At 34.2% G+C, this 26,466-nt stretch overlaps 1 protein-coding gene across 1 annotated transcript in view; it reads right to left on the bottom strand.

The window, feature by feature from the left end:
- Positions 1-26,466, bottom strand: part of LOC149800900 (uncharacterized) — a 163,781-nt gene that overhangs the window by 132,816 nt on the left and 4,499 nt on the right. Inside the window, exons 4-10 of the mRNA XM_089956750.1 lie at positions 25,210-25,313; positions 21,535-21,683; positions 17,008-17,164; positions 15,081-15,228; positions 14,699-14,774; positions 9,513-9,706; positions 1,794-1,941 (exon numbers count right to left, since the gene is read on the bottom strand). Coding sequence (XP_089812876.1) covers positions 1,794-1,941; positions 9,513-9,706; positions 14,699-14,774; positions 15,081-15,228; positions 17,008-17,164; positions 21,535-21,683; positions 25,210-25,313 — 976 coding nt within the window. The remainder of the gene's footprint in view (positions 1-1,793; positions 1,942-9,512; positions 9,707-14,698; positions 14,775-15,080; positions 15,229-17,007; positions 17,165-21,534; positions 21,684-25,209; positions 25,314-26,466) is intronic.

Raw genomic sequence — 26,466 nt, 5'->3', positions numbered from 1 at the left:
TACATTACACCCAGATCTCATCAACTTCTGGCATTATCAGTAGGTCAGTCTATAATGTTTTGTAATGTACATTACACCCAGATCTCATCAACTTCTGGCATTATCAGTAAATCAGTCTATAATGTTTTGTAATGTACATTCACCCAGATCTCATCAACTTCTAGCAAGATCAGTAAATCAATCAAATAATGTTTTATAATGTACATTACACCCAGATCTCATTAACTTCTGGCATTATCAGCAAGTCAGTCTATAATGTTTTGTAATGTACATTACACCCAGATCTCATCAACTTCTGGCATTATCAGCAAGTCAGTCTATAATGTTTTGTAATGTACATTACACCCAGATCTCATCAACTTCTGGCATTATCAGTAAATCAGTCTGTAATGTTTTGTAATGTACATTATACCCAGATCTCATCAACTTCTAGCATTATCAGTAAATCAGTCTATAATGTTTTGTAATGTACATTACACCCAGATCTCATCAACTTCTGGCATTATCAGTAAATCAGTCTATAATGTTTTGTAATGTACATTACACCCAGATCTCATCAACTTCTGTTTTTCTGTCAGCAATGTTAAATTATTATGAAAATCATCCCTACTTAATAAAAGAACTGACAGATGAAGCTTACCAAATGGTTGTTTTAAGCAATGATGGGGAAATAGATTGCTTGGTATATTTTTCACTCTTACTTTCTGTTTCAATTTGGCTAACAAGTTTTACATTGTGGAGCACCTCTTTTAAAGAAGATTTTTATATAATTTTGGATATATATAGAGTATCTACATTTTTTATTTGTAAATATAAGGAAATATTTCATGACTTAAGTTGAAACATTGTATTGTAAAAAGTGGCAAACCCACAAGTGACAATACAAAATGTTTCCACTTCAAGAGTAAAATATTTCCTTATATTGACCCCCCAAAATACCGATTTTCTTTTCATATATTTTTTAAGGCAAAAACCTTTGATTTGCATTGATTTATTTTGCCATTCTATTTCAATGTGACAAAGGGCTGTATTACTACACCCAAAAAAGAAGTTCCAAAATTTTACAATACATGTATTTTTTGGACAGCAACTTTTTACAATATTAAATTGTACATATAATGCTTCAATTGTGTATATTGCCAAATTATACGAAAACGAAGAGATTTTTATTTTTGTTAATGACAGTTTTCTTATGCATATTGATACAGTGAATATTGCTGGGATGGGGCTACTGTTGAAACATGATTCAATGGTCTAACTGACTTCAGAAATTATCATTATTAAACAACAGATTTGTATGATTGTGAGTTTACTTGTATGAATTTTGTTTTCTATTTTTGTTTATTTCTGATTCTGATGTGAATTTTTGTGTACTGTCAAGCCTGCAATCTATTTCAGTAATCGACAATGTAACAAATTTTAACTGTCACTTAAAAGGGAGGATGTTAAGAGACTACACAGCACATGGCATGGTCATGGATCCCATTCTGTTATGTAGTATAAAAATAATATTCATAATGCACTTTACTATAAAGTGGTCTGAACTATAATAAAGAATACTTTATGACTTTCATGGGCAGCATTACATTGAGGGAGTACTACACAAACATGCTGAAAAACATTTGGAGGGAAAGATGAGGAATATATAAAAATGTAATAAACATTAAAAGCATTGCCAAGTTTTGGATTTGATATACCAGGTTTGATGATGAATAAAATGGAGAAAAGAAAAAATGATGAGCAAGACCAAAGACAGTCAAAGCAGTACAGCAGATTGACATGTAGATGCTTACACCCTTATGGCAGAGTATAATAGAGATCATGTCCCCCTCAATGGCTTTAGTTTGATGCTTCTCCTGGTGCAGTATTTTCCCATCCTTATCCACAACTTTAACTTTACCCGTCTCTGATGTGTACCATACCAGCTCACCCATCTCCTCACTGTACAAATAAGACATGGTTTTACAAATTCTGACATATGTCTTGCCTAATTTGAAAACTTATGAGCATTGCTGCTATAAACATGTAATTTAGCAAATCTGTTTTATATTTACTTTTCACTTTTTTTCTATGTACTGACTCTACACTGCATGGTTTCTAGATGTCAAACAATTTTGCATATCTTTTTAGTATACAAAACTATTAACAAGGATGTTTGGGATTCTTAGTGATATTGCAGTTCTAATTATCCTGCAAACACTACAAAGTCAAATACACATGCACACTGAGGTAGGTATACAGTAATTTGGTTTAATTAATTTCATACTGATTCGATTTAATGCATAAATAAATTTGATTCAACTAGTTGTATTTGCTTTTTGGTTTTTTTTTTGCTGATATGCAGAAGTTCTTGAAAAAACTGAGCTCTCCACAATGCATTCATATTTAAATATAAACCCTGACAGCATCAATCAATGGTAATCACTAACTAACATCTTCTGTATTTATGGCTCATCACAGTGAAAAGTGCCATCCCTGGATCATACAATAGGTTGTGTGATAATATTAAATGAAGTTATATATGGAGAAAGAATATCATCATGTACCTTAGAGAATTTTTAATTCATGTCCTAGTGAGAATTTACCCAGGTCAACAGATTACAGCACCCTTCATCTTGCCAGCATATATCAACCCCAATATCCACTTGACTAAATTATACATCTCCAAAAAGGGACAGAACCCAATCATGGATATAGGCATTAGGGCATTAGGGCATTGCAGAAATGCTCATAAATTATCTCTTAATTAACTCTCATCTAAATGCAGTCACTCTGGATTCCTCTGACTAAAATCAAGACATACAGAAGTTAATATAAAATTTACATATATACACCAGACAAAATTATATCTCTTGACCCTTGTCTAATGTTGTAAAGCGTTTAGAGCTTCTAAAGATTAGGTGCTACACAAAGTCCTCATTCTTATTATTTTATTATTATTATTATTATTATTATCCTACAGGAGGATGCATGCTAATATGAAGTGAAATTAATAATGGAGAAAGAATATCATACAGGTTAGCGAATTTTTAATTTGTCCCCAATTGAGAATTGAACCTGGGTCTCACAGTTACACAACCTATCACCTTGACTGTGTGCTTAGTCAAAAGGGTATGGGGATTGGTGCATGCACCAAATTGTAACAGATAGACATGGTCACCTAAGAATCAACTCTCATCTTAATGTACAGTTAGTCCAAATCCTTCTGACAGAAATCCATATATTAATTTAACATTATCTGCTATTGTTTTTTAGGACCCTGGGATTGTTCTTTCTGATGTGTCTGGTGCATATTTATAACCATTTATATTAATTTCTATGTGCCTTGATGTCTGTCAGAGGAATCCACAGCAACCGTGTACCTAGATGAGAGTTAATTACTGGGCTGCCATGTATGACTGCTACACTTGAATGTTTATTTACACAACTAGGTTTCATCCTTTCTCAGGTATGTGTATTCAAGAGAATATGGAGGTTGATACATGCAGGCAAAGTGATGGGTGCTGTAACCTGTTGACCTGGATACGAGATGAATGAAAAATTCAAAAAAGTAATTTTTAATTTTTTTAGATCATCTCAGTAATACTGAAATTTGTTCACTGAAAACTTTGTGCATGGTTCAATGTTAATTTAAGTGATTTAGTTGCATATTTATTTCCAATAAGATCTGTCCTAGTTATTTATTTGTTTATTTCATTTGATCTCGGACTATGGTGCATGACTAATTGTTATGGCAGTCATGCAAATATGCTTCTTATATAGTTACTGGATATGGATCTATAAATGTTGTTTATATCATGCCCTATCAACTATAATGTAGTGAACATAATGATGATGTTAAATTGCTTTGTTACAAAAATAGCATCCATAACAACGAAGTGAAAGTATTAGAGACAAAAATGTATGGACATATTACTGATTTCCTGATAATACAAAAAACAGCCAATAGACCGACACATTGATCCAACCCAGATGATGTAAACTTCAGGGTACTGGGAAAATTATTTTTTATTATCCAAGGATCATTGTAAGTGGGTGTAACTGTTGTTTGTAAAACAGAAGTCAGAAAACAATATTGAGATATAGTGAATTTAAAAATCAAACTCAGTTTTTTTTTTCTTCTCCTAAATAACTTGCAAAATTTAAATTTTCAATCAAACTGTCAAGTTTAACAAATCATTTAAGAATTTTAACTACAACAAATGCTTTAAGTCCTTAAATTTGTAAAAAGATAAAAATAAAAAACTTTTATGTGCATCCTTTTAATTGCTGCCATGCTCAGATCAATAAAATTAATTCTGACAGTTTACCTGAATAAAGGTAAAAATCAGTGACAAGTGGACTTAATTTTCATAAGCTTAAGGGCTTTTTATATAAAGTGATTCATACATTCATACTAGTCAGATAATAATAATAATAATAATAATAATAATAATAATGATAATAATAATAATAATAATAATAATGATAATAATAATGATGATGATAATAATAATAATAATGATAATAATAATGATAATAATAATAATGATGATGATAATAATAATAATAATGATAATAATAATAATAATAATAATTATGTGGACTTAGAAGCTTTATGCACTTTAAAACATTAGATAACACATAAAAACATATACGAGGACAAGATTACAAAAACAAATACCCTGAAATTACAAAACAAATAAATGCTGACAATAATTAAGAAAATAAACATTATTAAGTCTTTAAATGTGTTCTCGTAGTTGACATAGGTGAGTTTTAAGAGCAATCTTGAATGAGGATATAGTGTCCTTTTGTCTATGGTCTATGGGTAAGTCGTTCCAGGCAGCAGGGCCTTGGTAAGCAAAAGTCCATATGACTTCATTTTAAATGATGGAGTGTACACATGAGTGAGGTCGGATATTTTTATGCAACTGGATCCAGTCCACAAGATGTAGCATACTGAACAGATTTTGTTTAATTTGGATCAAACAGGTAGCCAATGAAGATTACTGAGCGAAGAGGAGGTGTGCTCTGTTCTTCGTACTCTAAGGATGATCTGAGCAGCAGTGTTTTTAACTTTTTGAAGTTTCTGTAATAGATATTAAGACAAACCAAATAGAAGTGAATTACATTTGTCAAGTCTTGAAAGTACTAAGGAATACACCAGTGTTTTAGTGGCATCAACCAAAAGAAAACTGTGAATGGAGCTGATGCATCTCAGCTCCAGATGTGCAGCTTCTATCAGTTCTTTACATGTTAGTGTAATGAGAGTACCAACAGTGTAAATTTAATGTTAGCATCACATACAATTGGTGAGAAACACGATGTCAATCTATGACACTTGAGAGTGGCTGAGTGTATAGAATGAAAAAAACTGGGCTGAGAACTGAACTTTGTGGAACAGCAAAACATTGATTAATTGGGCTGGAATGTTTTCTATTTACAAATACAATTTGTGTCCTGTTGACTAAGCAGGACTTGAAACATAGCAAGGCTGTTTCATGAATGCCAAATACATGATGAAGACAATGAAGTAATATATAATGGTTTATTGTGTCAAATGCCACAGACAAGTCAAGGAGGGTCAGGACTGTAATCTTTCCACAATACATTGCTAAAAAGACAATTTGAATTCAGATGAGATACAAGATGGGATTGAACACATCTTTCTAACATTTTTCAAATGAATGAGAGGTTAGAAACAGGGCAGTAGTTCTTTAAAAAATTTGGGTCAAGTGTCAGTTTCTTCAACTGAAGCTTAACAATAGCAGCTTCAAAAAATGATGGGAATTTCATGAATGAGAGAGAAGTATTGAGCTCATAAGTTAGTGAAGGCAATATTGAATCTAAGCACTCAAGTAGCAATGGGGGGGTGATTTGAATTTTTTACTTAACTTTAACAATTTTTCAGTCATATCACTACGATGTCTGCAGTGTGACAGTTTATAGTGATGTCTAGCACTGGGCCATCATGCCATAGACATGTAGCAAAACGTACCACCCAGTCACATTATCCTGACACCAGGCCAACCAGTCCTAACACTAACCTCTTAATGCTGAGTGCCAAGAGAGGCAGCTGTTAGTACCATTTTTGTGAGTCTTTGGTAGGGCTTGGCCAGGGATCGATCCCATGACCTCCCGCATCCAAGGTGGATGTTCTAACCACTAGGCCACCGAAGCGGTCAAGTAGCAATGGTGTCAGAATCAGATAGAGTTCACATGACTTTGGGGTCTCATGTATGTACCAAATAGGTTCAAATGCTGTTAAAGGTTGCCATGTATATTCTGTATCACAACTGTATGGTGACAATGAGTCAATTTAAATTGTTTTGTGAAGCTTATCTCCAATGGACTGAACTTTTTCGTGAAAGAAATTTTCAAAGAGGTCCAGAAGGTCAAACCGAGAGTAAGTCAAAGGATATGGTGTGCATTTATTCCTTGACATTAGCTTGTCCATAATCTCAAAGAGCTCTTTGCAGCTGGAACTTTCAGTTATCTTCGTACCGTAGTAGGCTGTAACATTCTTCTTAGCAGCTTCATAGATCTGCTTATGAATAGTGAGGCTGGTGGAAAGCCAAATCCTCTCAGTCTTACGGCATTCTCATTCAGCAGTGCGAAGATGCTACTTAATACTACTATACTTCTGAGTTGATACTCTGCACATGGTTCATGTAGCATGTTTATCAAGCAATAAACGCAAGCACTTGTGAAGCTGTATTGCTGTAGGAGGTAATGAAGATGTTTGAGTTGCTTGGATGTCATCCATTATTTGCGTTCTATTTATCATACAGAGGTTTCACTTTAGAGCAAATTGAGATAGTAGGTTAGGGATTTATACATCAAGATAGGACATGACTCAGAGGTGATCTTATGCTAGTTCATGGGACACCAATGAAGACTGTAGAATATTATCATCAGGTCTATGAAGAATTCAGTCACAAATGCGACCATGTTTATGGGTGGGTTGGTGTAGTATAGTACAATGCAATTAATGAGGGTCCATAAAGAGATCAACCTGAGAGCATAATGTGCTCAAGTCATGTTCATAAAAAAGATAGTTGTATGATAAGTGGGACTAAATGACTGAGAAAATTTCTAAAAGTTCTTTTTTCCAAAACAAATAAATCTAGAAACACATTCCAGCAGAACAGCCAGTGAAAGATGAAATGACTAATGTAGATAAATAGTCAACAATCACATATGTTATGAAAAAATGGCACAAAATCCAGAGTAGCTGTCATGAGCCTGTTAAGCAATGGTGGCCATTTTGAATTTTCAAAAGTTTCAAAATAAAAACAAGATTTAAGGGGAAATTTTTTAAAATTAATATCAGTCATGATATCATGTTAACCAAATTGTTTTCAAAATTCCCGATGAATGACTATGATTTTCAATTTGTATGGCTAGACAGATATTATAACTTTAAGATCGAGAGTTCAAACTGTTTTCATATGCAAGAGTTAAATTTCATAGACATCAATCTATGGTCAGTGAGTTTTCATCTGATCTGCAACTTGTAAAACTCTGAGACTGAGTTTGAGATTGAATTTACAATCTCAACTTATCAAAATTGGGTTTTCAAAAGAAAATTCTCTTGTGAATGTATGACAAAACTTGTAGGCTCAAACTCAAGTTCCATAACAATCTCATCAGTGTTTCCTACTCCCAGAACAACTTCATGCTACTACAGACTCTGAAACATTTATTTTCCCCTTCTAAAATGCATATGGAATGAAGAATCAATAGAAAATGTGTGGTACACAATGAGAATATGACAGGTACATGAATGGTATACAAACAGAATATGAATGGAGTGTATTTGTGTGATTTTAATTTTTAACATAGCTTTAATTTTGCAGTCATATTGCTATGATGTCTGCATTGTGGCAGCTTATGGTGATGCCTAACACTTGGGCATCATGCTGCAGACATGCAGCATGATGTCACACCCAGTCATATTATCCTGACACCAGGCCAACCAGTCCTAACACTAACCTCTTAATGCTAAGCACCAGGATTTGAACATACAACATCCCACATCCGATGCAGATACTCTAACTACACGGCCACTGAAGCAGTCAAATATGAATGGAATATTAATGGTGCACAAACAAAATATGAATGGAAAATCAATGGTTGTTGTTGTTGTTCTAGGGTTTAATGCCATTTTTCAGCACAAGATAGTCTATACATGGCGGCCAGTATAAATGGTAGAGGAAGAACCCATGAAAACCCCAGAAAGAACCACCGACCTAGGAAAAGCTACCAGAAAGCTTTCTCACATACCCACATTAGCCAAGCCCAAGACTTTAACCCATGAAGACAGAGGTGAGATGGCAGTGATCCATGATGGTGAGTGCTTTAGACCACTCACTCCACTCGGGGCTCCAAAAATCAATGGTACACAAACAAAATAATCAACTAGAAGAAAAGGCTGACCGGATACCATTTATCCTGACCTACCATCCAGACAACCCCAAAGTAGGTAAAATCATCAGGAAACACTGGCCCATCTTGGAATCGTTAGACATACAAAAGTTAATCCTCCCCAACAAACCTGTAATAGCATATTGGAGACCAAAAAACCTCAAGAACATCCTAGTCTGAGTGAAGCTAATGCCAATCACTAATCAAGACCACCCTAGTCAATCTGGCCCCTGTGGTGATAAAAGGTGGAAAACATGTCAACACATAATAGAGACCAGGACATTTTCTAGCACAGCATCTAGAGAAAAACTAAACATACATGGTCCAAACAAAACGTGCAAAACAGAGAATGTAATTTATCTCATCACATGTATGATCTGTAGCCTTCAGTATGTCGGAGAAACTGAAAAACTACACAAAAGGACCAACATTCATAGATCTGATTGGATGACAAAGAAGCTGTACAGAAGCCCAGTCACAGAACACTTCTCTTCCCCTGGCCACACTTTCAGTGATATAATACTTATTGCATTTGCTCACAACCCCAACTTGAATTCCGAAACCAGGAAAGAAAAGTAATCTTACTGGATATGCCACCTTAGAATATTGAAACCAAGCAATCTAAACCAAGAAGACTAGAAAAAGACAGCCATGCACAAATAAAATTATCTTTTGCAGCCGACAAATATTCTTTAAAATAATTCTCTAAATTTGCTTAATAGCCTATAATTACTACTATAACAATGAAATATCTGGGATATAGTTTGCGCTTACATAAATTTACATACAACAACAGATGATGATATGGCTCATCTATTTCTAGGTCAATAAAAATATTTTCCAGCATCCACAACAAGTTGAAATAGACTCGTTTAAACAAAAAAAAAATTAAAGGTTTAATTCCTGTAGAAACATCATGTAAAGTTTAACAAACACAACATTTTTTGTGTTTTATTTGTGTGTCTTGTTTGTTTTGTATTTACCTTTGAAAAAAACTCATTAAGAGTCGAAAGCGCTCAGGCTAATTAGATACTAGTCTCATACCGTCCGTTGTCAGTTTAATTCATATATATATGAATGTATCTTCTGAGACAGCTACTTACAATTTGACCTCAATATGGATGATGCATCCTCTGATGAAGATCAAATCCAGTCGATTGAAGAGGTCAGGGGTCATTGGCTCCTCAAGGGTCAGAGTATCTCTGCCACTAGCACCAACAAGACTGCCTTCTGTCCGGATATTGTCCCTTACAGTTTGTCCCTGTTTGAAAACGGGGCACACTGTAGCCTCCAGTTTCTGATTTGTACATAAACAGAAAATATTAGCTAAGTTTCCATTAGATATGAAATTTAATATACCACAGAAATCATCCTTTAAACTGTAAGTAACTAGCATTTTAATGTATTTCATATCATCTAAAAGATTAATTGATGCCAAGCCTAAATGAAATTTTTTAATAAATATTATTAATCATTACTGCCAAACTTTGTTATTTAATAAGACCTCTGTGTGACATTCCTAATTGCTTTGTCACAGAAACATATAACATTTATTGCATCATGTAATGAAATTTGACATGATCTAGTGAAATTTAAGTAACTTAATAAATTTAATGACATGACCTAACAAAATTTATGACTTGACCTAATGAAACTGACATGACCTAATACAATTTATGATGTAACCTAATAACATTCATAAATGACCGAATGAAATCATGACATGACCTGACAAAATTTATTACGAGATAAAGCGAATTTAATATAAAAATTCTCTGATATATATTTTTGTACATTTTTTTATGACTAAGAGAATAAGTATGAACCCACCTTGTAATACAAATAAATCAATATATTTCTTGAATAATGAATTAATTTTAAAACTTCCTGGATCAATACAATGGAAAAATAAGAAGAACAAACATATTACTAAAGTAAAGAAAAATACTAATTAATGTGGAGATAAGATTAATATGTTTTATTAAATGTGATGAAAAAAGTCTCCATACATTAACCTGTTTGCTATAGCATTATCATTTTGTTCATCTAAATAATGATATTTCAGGAAATTAAGTTTTCACAAATCAAATATATACAACATACTTATGCCATACAAGTTTACCATTTGCTGATTGGCAATTTTGTTACCAGATATACTTGCTTATAAATTGAGTCCAATTGCAAACAACACAGACTCTGATCTACCATAACACAATGCACTGGCAAATCAAGGTTTCTTCTGTTTGTTCTACTGATTACCCCAAAGAACTGCATTGATCTAGATCTTCATTTTGTTTTCTCTCATTGTGATGAGACATGACCATACCATCTTAGTTTGCATCTCTTTATGGTGCTGAACAGATCTTCATATGGTCCAATTGCACTTTGGATTCTAACACGCACCTCCTCATTAGAGATGGGGTCTAAATATGAGATTTTCAGGATCTTTCGACAACATCTCATCTCTAAGGCATGAATTCTTCTCTCTTGTTCTGCCGTCAGGGTCCATGTCTTACATGAAACAGGAATACTGACATGATAAGAGAGCAAATAAGCTTGACCTTGGACCCAAACATGATGTTAGTGTCCCTCCAAATAGGCTGCAGTCTAGCCTGAGCAATTGTTGTCTGTGTTGTCTATGCAATCCTGGAAAGAACCTGTGGTTTAGAACCTTCATCAGAGTCGATAGCATCAAGGTACTTGAAGCTTGTAACTGTGCCCAGCTTCTGTACATTCACTCTTATTTCTTTTTGGATGGCACTTGAGTTGTTAGTCATTGGCTTGGTTTATTTCAGTGCTGATCACCATCCCATAACTTAGTCATGCTTGGTTAAGATGGTTCACTAAGGTTTCCAGTTCTTGTTCATCTCCTGTTAAGCCAACAATATCATCAGCGAAATGCTGGTTGATGATTATTCTGCCTCAGATGCAGACAATACCCTCATTGTCTTCCAAGGCATTGGACATTATCTTTTCCAGTTAGATGTTGAAGTGAGTGGGTGAGAAAAGGGACCCTGTCTGACTCCAACTGTGGTTCTGAACCAATCTCTTATGTTGCCATTGATAGTCACCTTGTCATACAGGTTTTCTATGGTGCTGATTAGTTTGGCATTTATGTTGTATATCTGCATGTTGGCCCAAAAGGCTGCACGCTATACCTTGTCAAAGACCTTCTTGAAGTCAGTGAAGACATGACAGAGGTCCTGTTAATACTGCACATATTTTTCAAAGAGGATTCTATGACAGAAGATCTGTTCTATAGTGCTAAATCCTGCTATGAAATCTGCCTGTTCTTCATTAATGGTGTGCTCTGCTTGGGGTTTTGGTCTGTTATGGATGATCTGAAGCATAACCTGGTATATTGTCTACATCAGCAGCCAGGGGCCCAGAGTGGCTGAGTGGTCTAAAGCACTCTCCATTATGGATCACTGCCATCTCACCTCTGTCTACGTGGGTTTGAGTCTTGGATTCGGCTAATGTGGGTATGTGAGAAAGCTTGCCAGTAGCTTCTCATGGGTCAGTGGTTCTTTCTGGGGTTTTCCCTGGGTTCTTCCTCCACCATTAATACTGGCCGCCATGTATAGCCTATCGTGTGCTGAAAAATGGCATTAAACCCTACAACAACAACAAAAACAACAACAACCTCAGCAGCCTTCCCTTTCTTTATTGCCTTTACTGCAGACTCTATTTCTTCCCTAAGGATCAGGTGGTCAACCTCTATGTGGTCAGTGAGAAGTTTAGTACAGTTTGATTTCCAGAAGCCTCCTAGTTGTAGAGCTCTGAACAGTATTCTGTCCAACTGATAAGAATCTCTTCATCTTCTGTGAGACACTTACCAGCCTTGTCCTAGATCATGGTAGATCTCCCCTGTTTCTCTGTTGTTGACAGTATGGCTTTTTATTGTTATTTTGGTTCAAGTTTTTCTTGCCTTCATTACATTGGTCCCCTAACCAGCTTTCCTTTGCTTTAAGCTCTTTTTAATCTGTTATTAATCTCAGTGTATTTTTCTGTTACATCAAAGTCTCATTGTTTCCTCCTGTGTTCTCCTTACATCACAGAGTTGAGGATATATGCTGTGACCCATGGCTTCTTTACCCTATGATTCTTGCCAAGAATCTTGTTGGCTGTGCCTATTATTGCTGTGCTGAAGGTGGCGATCAAGGAATCTAGGTTCTTTTCTTTAGCACCCAGAATTGTGAGTGGTGCAAATCTGCCACCTTTTGATGCTTCAAATGCTTGTGCCATGCTTGAATCCATAAGTTTTTCAAGTTCAAACTTATCCTAAAATGTCTTGGCTTCATCACCAAGTCATCAGCAAGTCATTGTTGCTTCCTATGTCAGCTTCTGTTCTTGCAATGTTAATGCAACACAAGTGCTTCCTCACCAAGATATAGTCACTCTGGTTGTAATGTTTTCCATCTGGACTGTGCCAAGTATATTTTCTATATAGCTTGTTGGGGCCAAGGGTGTTCATTAGCACTGTAGGTGGCAAAGTCCAGGTGCTTGAGTCTCTCTCATTGGTCTGTTCATTAAAGAATAGACCACAGACATCTTGCCTGTCTGCCTCTGCATCTTCTCCTACCTTGGCATTCCTGTCTCCTTGAATAACTAGAATATCCTTCTTGGGTATCTGCTCAATGAGAGTTTGAAGCTGGTCATTGAACTCATCCACTTCCTCATCATCATGTTTAGATGTTGGGGAATAACCTCTATGTTGGTGATGTTGAAAGGAGATGACCTCAAGCAGATAGTAATCTCCCTGTTAAACACTGGTCGACAATGACTGCGCTCACACATAGTTATCCTTATGTAACATAACTCTGACTCCATGATTTTATTTGTCCTCATGCCAACTGAAGAAAATCCTGCGTCCTTCATCTGTAGATCTCTCTCAGAAATTCTTCCAGTGCATCTCTCAGAGTCTAAGGATGAGCCATTGATCTTAATGTCCTGACATTCTAATGATGATGTTATCTCTTGCCCGTACTTTGATTGTAGTTGCACCAGTAGCATACTGATCACCTTCATCCAGCAGAGAGCACAGTTATTGGAAACCCAGCCTGCAACCAATCCAGTGTAAGAACTCTATCCATTTTCATTCTGTCATCCCTGGCATATCATGGCTAGTTGCAACCTGGCAGAGCCAATTCATCTCTCCAGGCTGCAGACCACAGCTAATATTCATGTTACTGTATGGTTCACCCTGGTCTCAAACAAATGGATGTTGATTTCATCTTGGAACCCTTCCACCCTGGCTGTTGACTTTAACTTGTAAGACTTCCCCCTGTGATGTCATATTACCACCACCCTATTTCTCCCACAGGTAGAAAGACTTGTAGGTGACAGGAGTGTTTTAAATCTTCCCTTGCCAAGTTTTATCTTTTACATGGGATGTCCAGTCCAAGCAAGTTCTTAATGCTGAGTGTCAAGCAAGGTAGCACCTGGTGCCATCTTATTTTCTTTGATCTTAGAATAGCTCAGCCAGGATTTTCAAACCCAGGACCTCTTGCATATGAGGTTGACGCTCTAACCACTAGACCACTGGAATGCTATGGCAGATCTTTGTCTTTGCAGTTTTCATTTGGACTCCACTAATAAGCACGTAAACATGATACTCAAACTGTATAAGCCATCTGCAAGAAATATTTATAGAATTCTCCCACACCTAATATTCTTGCCAGATTTGAAAAAATGTATAGATTTTTGTATTACTCATGATTTAAAGTATCAAAAACCCAAAATCTGTTTCATGCAGAACACGAATAATTGTTTTACAGTATTATGTGTGTTATAAAATAACTACAAAATGAATACAAATATTTTATTTCTCACATTAGTCAGGTTATGACAATTTGCATAGAAATATAAAATCACAAGAGACCCTTTTTATGTTATTAAAGCCCACCTTTTTTTTGGCTAGAAAAACTATTTTTAAAAAATCAAAGGAAAAAACTTTAACACAGAGTTAAATCAAGTTTATGAATGAATGTATGGACAGACATATATTCAGACACCAAAGTGATTGCTTCATCTGACTTTTGCCAAGGCAGACTAAAAAGAACTATCGTAAAATAAAATATAAAGATTGGGTAATTTCAATTAGTATTCATGAACTGAACATGATTGGACCAGCAACTTCATCATGCTGTACTCTAAAAGATCTGATGGAGGAATTAGTTATTACATTAAAAAAAATGTGATTTATCATAAAGATAATAACATGAAACATAGATCCATGAAATATCAACACAGTCTTTCTTATTTCAAATGAGACATTTTTATTAGTCACCTTTAGGTATGAAATACATCTATGGCAGAGTCTACAGTAGTCACAGTCCAACCCCTGTCTGTCACAGCTGCATGTCCTGTGATGAAAAAACTATTGTTATGATCAAATCTAAATACATTATCATCATCATCACTGTTGTTGTCATTGTTGATTTTATTTACTCTTCATCTTTCTATGTCTTCATTGTCAAAAACAATATAATTTTATTATGATTAGCTTCATTGTTGTTATTACAATAATCATCATCACAATCATTGTCATTATTATCACATTGCAAGAAGAATGAGGTAACGCATATTAAAAGGGTGATTATATTCTAGAATTCAGTTATGAAGTCATGATTTATAATTTTACACAGATTTTGAAACACAAGAAAACGTACCAAACAGAATCCTTGTTTACAAGATTTTTGGGACATTCAGCGCCCTCTACTGAGCAGTTCAGACACAACAGACATCTGTTGAAAGAGCTGTACTTGTCCTTGACCTTGGTATCTCTGTGAGCAGGTACAATATCATGCAAGGACAGAACTAGGTTGGAAGAAAGGAAGGCAAATAAATAAAATAATTTGTATTGATAATTTAAATGAAAATAAAGCCATCTAGACTTCATTGATGTGACCTGTTTTCCTCCAATCATCAATGTAATACAGTCTTCATGACAACAGATCATTTATAATTAAATCCATTAATCCAATATTTTTAAAAGTAACACTTTGTATCAAATTTATAAGACTAGTCCACTTTTGACAGTATATTAATTTTAGCAAAGCATTAGGGACACCATGGACTGTTTATGACCAAAAAAAATCAAGACAATTTGGGACACCATGGACTGTTCATGACAAAAATAAATCAAGACAATTAGGGACACCATGGACTGTTTATGACAAAAACAAATAAAGACAATTAGGGACACCATGGACTGTTTATGACCAAAAAAAATCAAGACAATGTTTCCAAATAATAATTTAATGTAACAATTTAATTCTATAAAATCTGGAAGGTATACACATACAGCAAAACCTACCTTAGCAGATACCTCAATAATAAGGACATCTGCTCATAAAAGGCAATGTTCTGCATCACTTTTACCTCAATATGAAGCATATGAGATGCTGCATGACAAAGCATACACATATGCAAAGACAGACAGTCCTAAAATTATCTTGGAAAGCATGGTGATAATTTAGGTAGATAACGTAAGTCCTATTTACATAAAAGAAAACAAAGAACAATATCTTAGATTTTGTCCAAACCCATCTTGTAACAAGCTCAGAAGGGTAGAACAAGAAACTTGATACAGACTAATTTTCAGTTTTGATTTTTAGACTGCTGAATGCTTTCAATATTTCATCTTTCTGCCAAGTACTTTGATCTTTGTCCTTAATTTGCAAGATGTCTCTCTGAATACAATGCCCAACATGCCATCTAGTAAAGATAAATAATTTCACCAAACCATTCCCTTATCTCAAGCCGCTATTAGAGTTGAAGGGCAGAATGGAAAAAGTTAACTAGACACATTTCATGTCCCAAAATTATCAAAAATTTAGACAAATGTGAAAAGTTGTTTAAATGGCATGAAAATTTGATCAGGTCATCTACATATCTATAGAAATGAAGTTTCTGCTCAGTTTTATATCACAAAAGTCCAAGTCCAACATGCTTAAAAATGAATATAAGATTTTAAAAAACTGTCATAGCCTGAAAATCTAATTAGGTTATCTACAAGTTAATGCAAATATGTCTACTAAATTTAATTAGTTTACCTTAAATAGCTTTTGCTTAATCCTGCAATTAGTCAACAAGTCCTAGCCCAAAAAGGTTTACCAAAACTTTTTACAAATTTTTTTTTCTTCAAAGAGCTAAAAAATCTAATCAGATCATCCACTTTTGATCATAATAAAGTAAACCTTTATAGCTCTAAGTTTAATAACTTTTAGACTTTCTTGCTCCAATGAATTTCAGATGGACTTGTAGATGCATGGAGTGATCGATGGACAGCAGCAAAACAATATGGCCCCTTGTGCTATTGGAGGCATAAAAATGCCGAGCTTCAACCCTGACCTTTAAACCTGGAGCCTCAATATGGGATGCAACCACCCCATCTAGTAATAATGCAATCTGATCAAGTTTCATTAAGCTATCTCAAAAGGCATTAAAGTTACATAGTAGAAAACAAAGTCTGACAGATAATGAACTTACCAACAGACAGACAGACAGACATATGGACATAAATGTGAATAATATGTCCCCCTGCATGTTTGCAAAAACAAAAAATGTGGGCAATAAATCAATTTTTGCACTTACCAGGTCCAATTAAATACTTTGGGAGACATTTGAATTTGTCAACTGGGCAATTGAATCCCTTTTTGATCTCATGTTCCATGAAGTGATGAACCCCTTTTGTTCCCCACATAACATATCTGTTTCCTGTTGGAGCACAGGTTGAGCAAGTCACTGTTTTCTGCATAAAGTGAAAAACAAAATATTTAATGAACAGCTCAATTGATTCCTATTCAATTATTATACCATTTCACTTATTTAGTATATTTCAAGACATAAACCTTTTACATTTGGTTGAATGCCAAAATACACAATGTTAAACAATGCTGCTACCAGAATAAAATTTATCTCCTTGAATTTTTTGAAAAAACATTTCTCTGACACAAGACATGAATGATTTATAGTCAAACTAAATTTTACATTGTATCAAACTGTATCTCACTTCAGTTTCTAATCTTATTTGCATTCTATTTTGCATTATTTAATCTTCAATCCGAAACATTAGTTCCATCATGTGCAAGGGAAAAGTAGTCACCCATCCAGGCTGGTGTTTTTCTTCAAGTTCTCGTTTCCTCTACAACTAAAACATCAAGCCATAATCGGAGCCCTCAAATGGACATTCTATACACATGCAAAAAATTCTTGAAGAATGCAGTATAATATAACAAAGCATGATTTGATGGTGGATTATTTCATTTTTTTTAAAAAACATTGCCAGAAATTTGTAACACATATTTTGAAGGTAAATTTTTTGTGGGATATTTACATGCAAGGATTCTGTAATTGTTACAAACCACAAAAATGAAATACATAACATAAATTATCTTTTCTGTCAGGGGATTATACAGGACTATAAGTACCAACAAGCATTTTGCAGAACCCAGTGTCTCACCTGGTTCCGTGTAATTAATTTCTGCACCCAACCTGCAAAACCTTTAACACGGCAATTTAATATTAAAGCCACCACCATTGACTTGACCTTGTTGTTGTTGTTGTAGGGTTTAACACCATTTTTCAGCACAAGATAGGCTATACATGGCAGCCAGTATTAATGGTGGAGGAAGAACTCTGGAAAACCCCGGGAAGAACCACCGACCCACGAGAAGCTACTAGCAGGCTTTCTCACATACCAACATTAGTTGAGGCTGAGACTCAAACTCATGCAGACAGAGGTGAGATGGCAGTGATCCGTAAATGGTGAGCACTTTAGACCTTTTAGAAGGGGACCAGGGTATGGTATGTGATATATATTTGTGCAAAGTTTCATTAAAATCTCTCCAACCATTACAAGGTGTGATAAATTCTGGTTGTCATAAAAGATGAATAATGTCTGGTTCATGTTAAAATAATTGTGACAAGCCTCAGCATTAAATTCTTTCAGTGTTTCAAATGTCTAAATTAATGGTCCACAACAAGAGATACATTTTAATATATACATGAAGATATATATACATGAAGATAATATATACATGAAGATATATATACATGAAGATAATATATACATGAAGATATATATGACTTACAGGGTCGTTGAGCACAATAAATAACTGTACAGTTATTATAATATCATATTATATGACTTTAAACGATCAATATACTGTATTTGCCAGCCTATCAGTCGATACTTATTTACTTGAAACTATGGGGTTTACCTCATACTCCATATCAACTCATATATGGATTATGGCTTTGAAACTGCATTGACTTATATATGGATTACTCTGTATGCCACTGAAATTCTCTGTGATCAGCATAATCAAACACAGGTCACATAGCTGTACCAATTCTTGTTCAACTACCATGTCAATAAATTGTTATAAGCTAATATGATTGCTTTTAATTTATAAGTTTATCACTTTTTGTATGAACTGTTCTTGTATTTTCTGATTTCTCAAACATGAAATAAAAGAAAATAATTACCAGTAACATGTTTACAATTCAATGGCCACACAGCATACTTACGGTCGATACTCTATAGTAAATTGACTTGATGCAAATCAAATTTCTTGTTCCTAACAAAGATAATGTCAATACATTACCCATATTCATTCTTAACAAGCTACTGTTTCATTGTCTCTCTTTCATTATATTGGTAGTTGACAAATTGGTCTTTGGTTTATGACAACTCTCAATGCCAGTTAACGCATTTGTTTAAACCCTAGCTTTAGCTACAGGTACTACCAGTAGGTACCATAATGCAGGTACCACTTTGTTCTTTATCATTAATCCACATCAATTACAGTATTGGTTTTACAATATTAAGTGGATTAAGAACCACAAGAAATGATGGCTTCTCTCTTCTCTGGATGTAAATAATGAAGTTAGCCGAAGGCAATGTTTTGATTGCTACAGTATTGGTATATTTTAATGAGCTAGGCATATTCTGATCAATCCTTTCAGTCCTAGTCATTTGTATAAATATCATGTAAGAATCATAAAATTTATCTCACAATACCTCCTGTCAAGTGACACAAGTCTTGCACAGCTGCTTTTATGCTGGAAGTTGTCAAATTGGCAGAAGAGAATGGTGGAAATATGGCTGCTCACAAGAAATATAGTGTAAGTGAAAAATTCGTCTGGGATTGGTGTAAAGCTAAGGCTGCATTAGGCCAAAGCAAGCAAAAGCAAAATGGAGAAATACAGAGGTTAAATTAGAAGAATATATATTGACACAATGTGCCACATGTCACGGAATGAACTCTGTTCAACTAAGACTCAAGGCCAAGGAAATCGCAACTGACTAAGGAATTGAAAGTTTTAGTGGCAGTGCTTTAGATTCATGCCAAGAAGTGGCTTTGTTCAAGACAATGCACTACTATGGCACAGAAACTACCCATGGACTTCCTGAAGAAACTGAATTATTTCCAAGATTACACACAAGACAAGATTAAGACAAAAAAAATGGAAATGTCTAATGTGATAAACATTGGAGGAAGTGTCGTTAACATTTGACATTCCAATGAACAGAGCAGCTGAGCTTAAAGGAACCAATAGTGTTTCTTTTAGGGCAACAGGCCATGAGAAGTCGAGTTTCACTGTAGTTTTGTCATGTTCTGCTGATGGTGGAAAGTTGCCACCAGTGTTGGTTTTTAAAAGAAAAACAATGCAAAAGTAGAAATTCCTTAGTGGAAAAAAGATTGAAGTAAATCCAACAGGATGGATGAACAATAATATAATGGGGATGTGGTTAAATAAATGTTTTGCACACAGCCAGTTGATTGTTTCTCACTAAAAGGTCTATCCTCATCATGGATTGTATGCGTGCCCACATTAGTGCCAAGATTAAGGTGAAGGTTGAAACTAAGAAGACATTGTTAGGCATCGTCTCAGGTGGTATGACAAAGTTATTACAGCCATTCAACATTTCCACTAATAACTGTTTCAAAGCTGAGTTTCTTAAGTGGTGGGAAAAGTGGATGATGGATGTAGTGTACTAAAGTTTATATTTAACAAGTTTCCTACCTGGTATACCATAACTATATTAAAATTGAGATCTACTTATCATTGCTGATACAATAATTTAATGACAATGCAATCTGATTAAATTCAAGATCCACTTAGATCTGACAGGCATTGGTTCATTTTCTGCCAACCTTTGGAATTCCCTTTCATTAGAATCAAATGTTCTGAATGAACATTTTCACTTTCATATTGTGAAACCTGTAATTTGATTGGTGAATTGAAAGTTCAACAGAACATAACATTATACTGATGTCCATTAGATGCCCATTATGTTGGAGATTTTGATTTTAATCAGAGTGAGAACACCTCAATGTTTTAATTACTTGTTTAAAAGGGTACGGAATCCATTCAAGACTAGCACAATGATACCCTGTTTTAAAAATGGCCAAGTGTAAATATTTGCTGACAAGTGCATCATATCTCCAGTGCTCATGATATTGGCTTAACAATTTAGGTCACTACCAACAAAAGTGTAAATAAATCTTTTAAGCCTTAGTCTTTGGGATGTAAAATTAGCAGGTTAAATAGAGGATCTGACATGAATGCTCATTTCAAATTAAAGAAGTGAGTCAACCACTTTCAGCCTTTTGCAAGCCATTTTAAATGAGCACAACTGTGAAATTCTAATTATCACATGATGAAAACTACTCATTTTATTTGACCACACTGCAGAAAAGTAGTGAAATGACTTTGAATGCCTTAGTCATTGCGCCTTTTTTTGTATAATGTTTTGCTTCAAAAATCAATGTATGGGCAATTAGGGGCCATAACTCTTCTAACTTATAATGTGGAACACTGGAAAATAAACTCATTCAAGGTCTCATCAATATAAACCTGGATGCCAACTTTGGCTGAAATGTAACAAAAGGTCGATAAAGTTGTGCCACAGAAACCAAAATCAGGAGGATGGGCAAATTACAGCCATAATTTGTGTAATTAATGCTGTGGAACTGTAAATATAAGAGATATTCAAGAACTCCATGTCATGTACCAAATCCAACAAATATGGTAATATTGTAAAAGAATTCATAGTGTCATAAAAATACAGAAAAGGTAACATTAGATGACAAAAGAGATGGAAACACTTACATATCCACAGAGCTTGTGTTTCTGAATCAAGTACTCCACAACAGAAGCATAGATCTTCAATGTTGACCAAATACACATGTAGGTAGGATTGTTTTCAAGATCCTTCACTTTACAAGGGACACGAGCAGACAAATAAATGATTGGTGTACCTGTAAAGACAGAATTAACTTTTTCTAACTCTATTCACATTATTGGTGGCCATGATAGCTTTTTGGGATACAATTTTCAGAGATGTACATTGTATATTATATAATCTATTTGGCTATTGCCTTGTCCATTTTTGTCCATTTTTGCATTGTTAGAAAGAGTTGAGTAGTAATATCACCAACAAAATTTAGCTTGACACATTCTAGTGTAATGTTTTAGCACAAATATAAATTATAACAATATGCATACAGGTTACTGAATTTGTACTGAATATATTCAAGTAGATTAACTGTTTTGGTATTAAATGATGAGCTTGGAAGTCAGCCTACCAAAATATATAAATATTTTTCTGCAGAAGTTAATTAATTTATCCTACTGATCATATATCTTAAACCAAATGAAAACAAAAATGCTTTTTTGTACACTGTCATTGAAATACAAACCTAAATGTAACGTTAGAACTTCTAAATTCAATTTTTCGTCTTCTCATGAATTTAAAGATCTTGCCCATCAGACATTCTCCATGCATGACTGAATCCTATTCATACATACTTCTTCGTCACAGCATATATTAGTAGTATAAAAATAATATAAACTGTACAAAATATAAATCTCTGTCCTTTTAAGCAGCATGTCTAGCAAAGTGGAAGTACACATAATAAACTGTAACCTCCATAATTAAATTCCAAATAAGTTGAGGTATATATAATCAGCAGTACTCTATTTCCTTAAATACCAAATAACATAGAAGTATACACAATCAACTGAACCCTATTATCTTTAGAGACAAATTAAAATGAACTGAACTGAAAATTAATAAGGCCTATTCCCTATCCCTGAATTAAAGTACCAACATAAATGTAACTTATTTGGAAAAAAACAGTACAATTTACACCCATTTTATAGCAAAAGACCACTAAAATTAGAATATAAACTGTGCAAAATAGTCACTGCAACAAAATGTTTGACCTACCTAAAGCACCTTTGACCTCAGAACATTGGCTTAATTATCACTAAAGTACTTCCTCCATGTTCCTGTTGGTGACATTTTCTCTGAAGTTGATAAAATTTCATTACCTCAACAGATTGTGCTTAAGAACTAATGCTTTAAACTAAATCCAGGATCTTACATGTTGAGTGTCCACTTCATAAGAGATTCATGTAAAAACTCACTGAATGATTTTAATCTTTGCTGACCAAGTTTTGCTCTGACAAGACAGAAAGTACTGAATGAATTTATATATTAGTTTTTCTTTTGCATTTCAGATAATATGAATATAAATATACAGTGTAGGATACAGTAACATACAGAGTCCACAGTCTTACATCCATTATTAATGGTTTCCTCTCTAATTATTTCCTAATCCTGATAGATTATCTCAAACCTTGATAATACGTTTTTCATCTGAAATTCAATAACTGCAAATGTTTACACTGTTTATATTCCTTTGAATTTTCGTGAATCTCTTTTAACTGACCAATGCCTGTTGGTGTATGTTTCAAGACAGGTCTATCACAGTAACTAATGTAAATCACAAATAGCAAGTAATCCCTTTTGTTTTTAGTATTTTCATAAAGCCACTTCAACAATAACAAATACCATGTATATTCCCTCCTAAGTTAAGTTCAATTGCAAACAACATGGACCCTGATCAGCTGTCACATAAAGCAACCTGGAGATCAGGGTCTATGTTGTTTATTCTTCTGATTACTCCTAACAAACTGCATAGACCTAGATCTGCCAGTGCACTAATTGACAGCATATCAGGGTCTATGTTGTTTGCTACTGGACTTGACTTACCTGCAGTATATAAGCAAAAAAGCATATCATATCATTTTCTGCTGCCAATACCTAGACTGTAAATCAGATAAATGTAGCTAGCATCAAAACTTATGGAAATTAAGTGAACTAATTTTTTAAAATAGTTTTATGCTAGATAAAAATATCTGCTAACAATATATGCTAAGAAGATAAATAAGTATTATATACACATGGATAGTTTTATAAGCTTTCAACTGGGAGCAGGTACAAGTAGCCACCATTATATAACCAGCATGTTACACTATATATATAAAATATAAAGAAGTTTGTTTGTTGTTGTTGGGTTTAACGCCATTTTTCAGCACATGATAGGCTATACATGGCAGCCAGTATTAAAGGTGGAGGAAGAACCCGGGAAAACCCCAGAAAGAACCACCGACCCTCGAGAAGCTACTGGCAAGCTTTCTCACATATCCACATTGGCCGAATCTGAGACTCGAACCTACGCAGACAGAGGTGAGGTGGCAGTGATCCGTAACGTAGAGCACATTAGACCACTCGGCCACTCGGGGCCCCTATAAAGAAGTAAACAAATGAACATCTACAAGTCTGTTTGTTTATAAAGAAGTAAACAAACAGACTTGTAGATGTTCATTTAAAGATATGTTTTATTTAGTGCTTTGTTCAAAATGTTATTTTAACATTCCAGATGGATGGAAACAATATATTTAATGTGCAGAATGATAATACAGTAAAATCTATCTTGAAAGACCATTGCTGTGAGAGACCACCTGCCATTGTAGTCCACTTTTAAGACAAGTTCTACTGTACCTTATGTTGGAATAAAATAACAACAAATCATCTCTAATGACAAAGCACACACTATTGCTTTCATTAGGATTGATAAAACTACCACAATAAAAACATTACCTGTGCATCAGTAATTTACTGAACTTTGAGGTTGCTAATTTAATAAAATGAAAGATTCACCAAGATTTAATTACAGTGAAAATTGTAATTTATAGAATTTGGTAAAGTTGTACAGATTTATGAACATGCCAAAATAAAAATAACCTTGGGATTTAAGGATCATGGGGGAGATATTGACTCATTATCCATACAAAACTGTCATGAATATATGATGGATGGATATAAATGTCATGAATATATGATGGATGGATATAAATGTCATGAATGTATGATGGATGGATATAAATGTCATGTATATATGATGGATGGATATAAATGTCATGAATATATGATGGATGGATATATTCAATGTTGCATTATAGTGTTTATCATAAGTAAAATTTTCAGGAATTCTGTGTCTTCACTACATGTGCAAAAAATGTATATCCATTACAATTTTATGATATAACTTTACTTGCTAGCACATATAAATTTACTCACTAGCACATTTAAAAAAAGGTTAGATAAAATAAAAAAGATCATTGTATTTATTCATACGTAATACATCCTGAACTGCAAGCAGGATAGATCTAGACCAGTCATTGCATAACACTCCAGCAAGTCAAATCTATGCTGTTTGTTAGTCTTCAAAAATACAGAATGTATTTGAAATTTAAGTTTGCAGTTGTATCCAACTTATATGCAAGTATATAGTTGATCAATCAACACAGACCCTGAACTAATAGCACATTAACCAACTGCAGATCTGGGTCTGTGCAGTTTGCATTTGGACTCAACTTATAAACAAGTATATACAATTTTCTTTGTGGAGACACTGATATGAAATCATCACAAACCATTGTAATCTGCCAGTTGTTCCACAAGTACCATTACTGGGCCTCTGTTGATGATAACCCCTTTCTTCCACATCACAGATATACCCCCAAGCTTCATGCAGTGCCTAAAAAGAAACAAATAAAAATAAACTATGAAATAATTCCTATAGCCTGCCCATTAAAAACTTTCATTGGTTAATTATTTGTAATCAAACAGTCAGCAAATTAGTAATTTATTTCAAGTAGAAGATTAAAATATAGTCTTGAAAAAATTGTAATTTGTGACTAGGTCAGAACAGTATTTTAAAAAATTCATGATACAGAAGAAAATCACTTCATAAAATGGCTGATCTTGAAAGATCAAAAAACATCCAATTAAAAGTAGATGCCTAATGGATGACATTAAGATAGTGGATCCAGCTCATTCTCTGTTGTATATGTCAAAGTTTAGTCAAAATTGAAAAACAAAATCAGACATCCAAAACTAATAAACAGGAATTAATAAGAACATTCTTTCAAACGTTTCTGTACCAAATTTATATCCTCCATAGGAAAGCACAAAAACAAAAGAGCTACTGTAAATAAATATAGTCCAAATGCAAACGGCACAGACCCAGATCTGCCAACACATAATGGTCTGGCAGACTAGGTCTGTGCAGTTTGCTAGAATTTATCATTAGAATAAACAAACATGACCCTGGTCTGCCTGCACATTATGCAGTAGCAGATCAGGGTCTATGTTGTTTGCAGTTGGACTTGACTTAAAAGTGAGTATATATGGCAACTGACCCCATGACAACTCTTAATCATTTACACTTTCCAGAATCTTAACATTAATTAATGAAATACTGCTTATTAAATAGTGATTCCAGTGCTAAGAAATCATTTTACCAGGTGCACTTGAATCTTTGCATAATCTTATGTGGGATGGATGTTGGAATTTTGTAAGTCTGAGACTTAAATACTCTTCATTATAAAACATATAAAAATGTATAGAATTATAGTTGAGTTACTCTTGATAAATTTTGCAAACCTTTTTAGTGTATAAGATGATTGATTTAGGGTTATTCCATGTTTATTGGGGTCCAGAAGATACTTACTTTAAACATTTATGATGCAATAAAAGACTGACTAAGTGTTTAATGAGGGCAGGCCCAATTTAAAGTTGGATAGATGGTAAAGATTTTGAAAAAGTGCCTCCAATCCCACCTACCCTGCTATTTAATAATAGGTAGGAGAATGGTCAAAAGTTCTACTGAGAACATAGTTGCTGAAATT

This window comes from Sinohyriopsis cumingii, chromosome 4, assembly GCF_028554795.1.
Source record: "Sinohyriopsis cumingii isolate HCF-2022 chromosome 4, ASM2855479v2, whole genome shotgun sequence".
Classification (NCBI taxonomy): Eukaryota; Metazoa; Mollusca; class Bivalvia; order Unionida; family Unionidae; genus Sinohyriopsis; species Sinohyriopsis cumingii.
The sequence above is the reverse complement of the archived record's forward strand: the minus strand, read 5'-3'. Positions and strand labels throughout refer to the sequence as shown.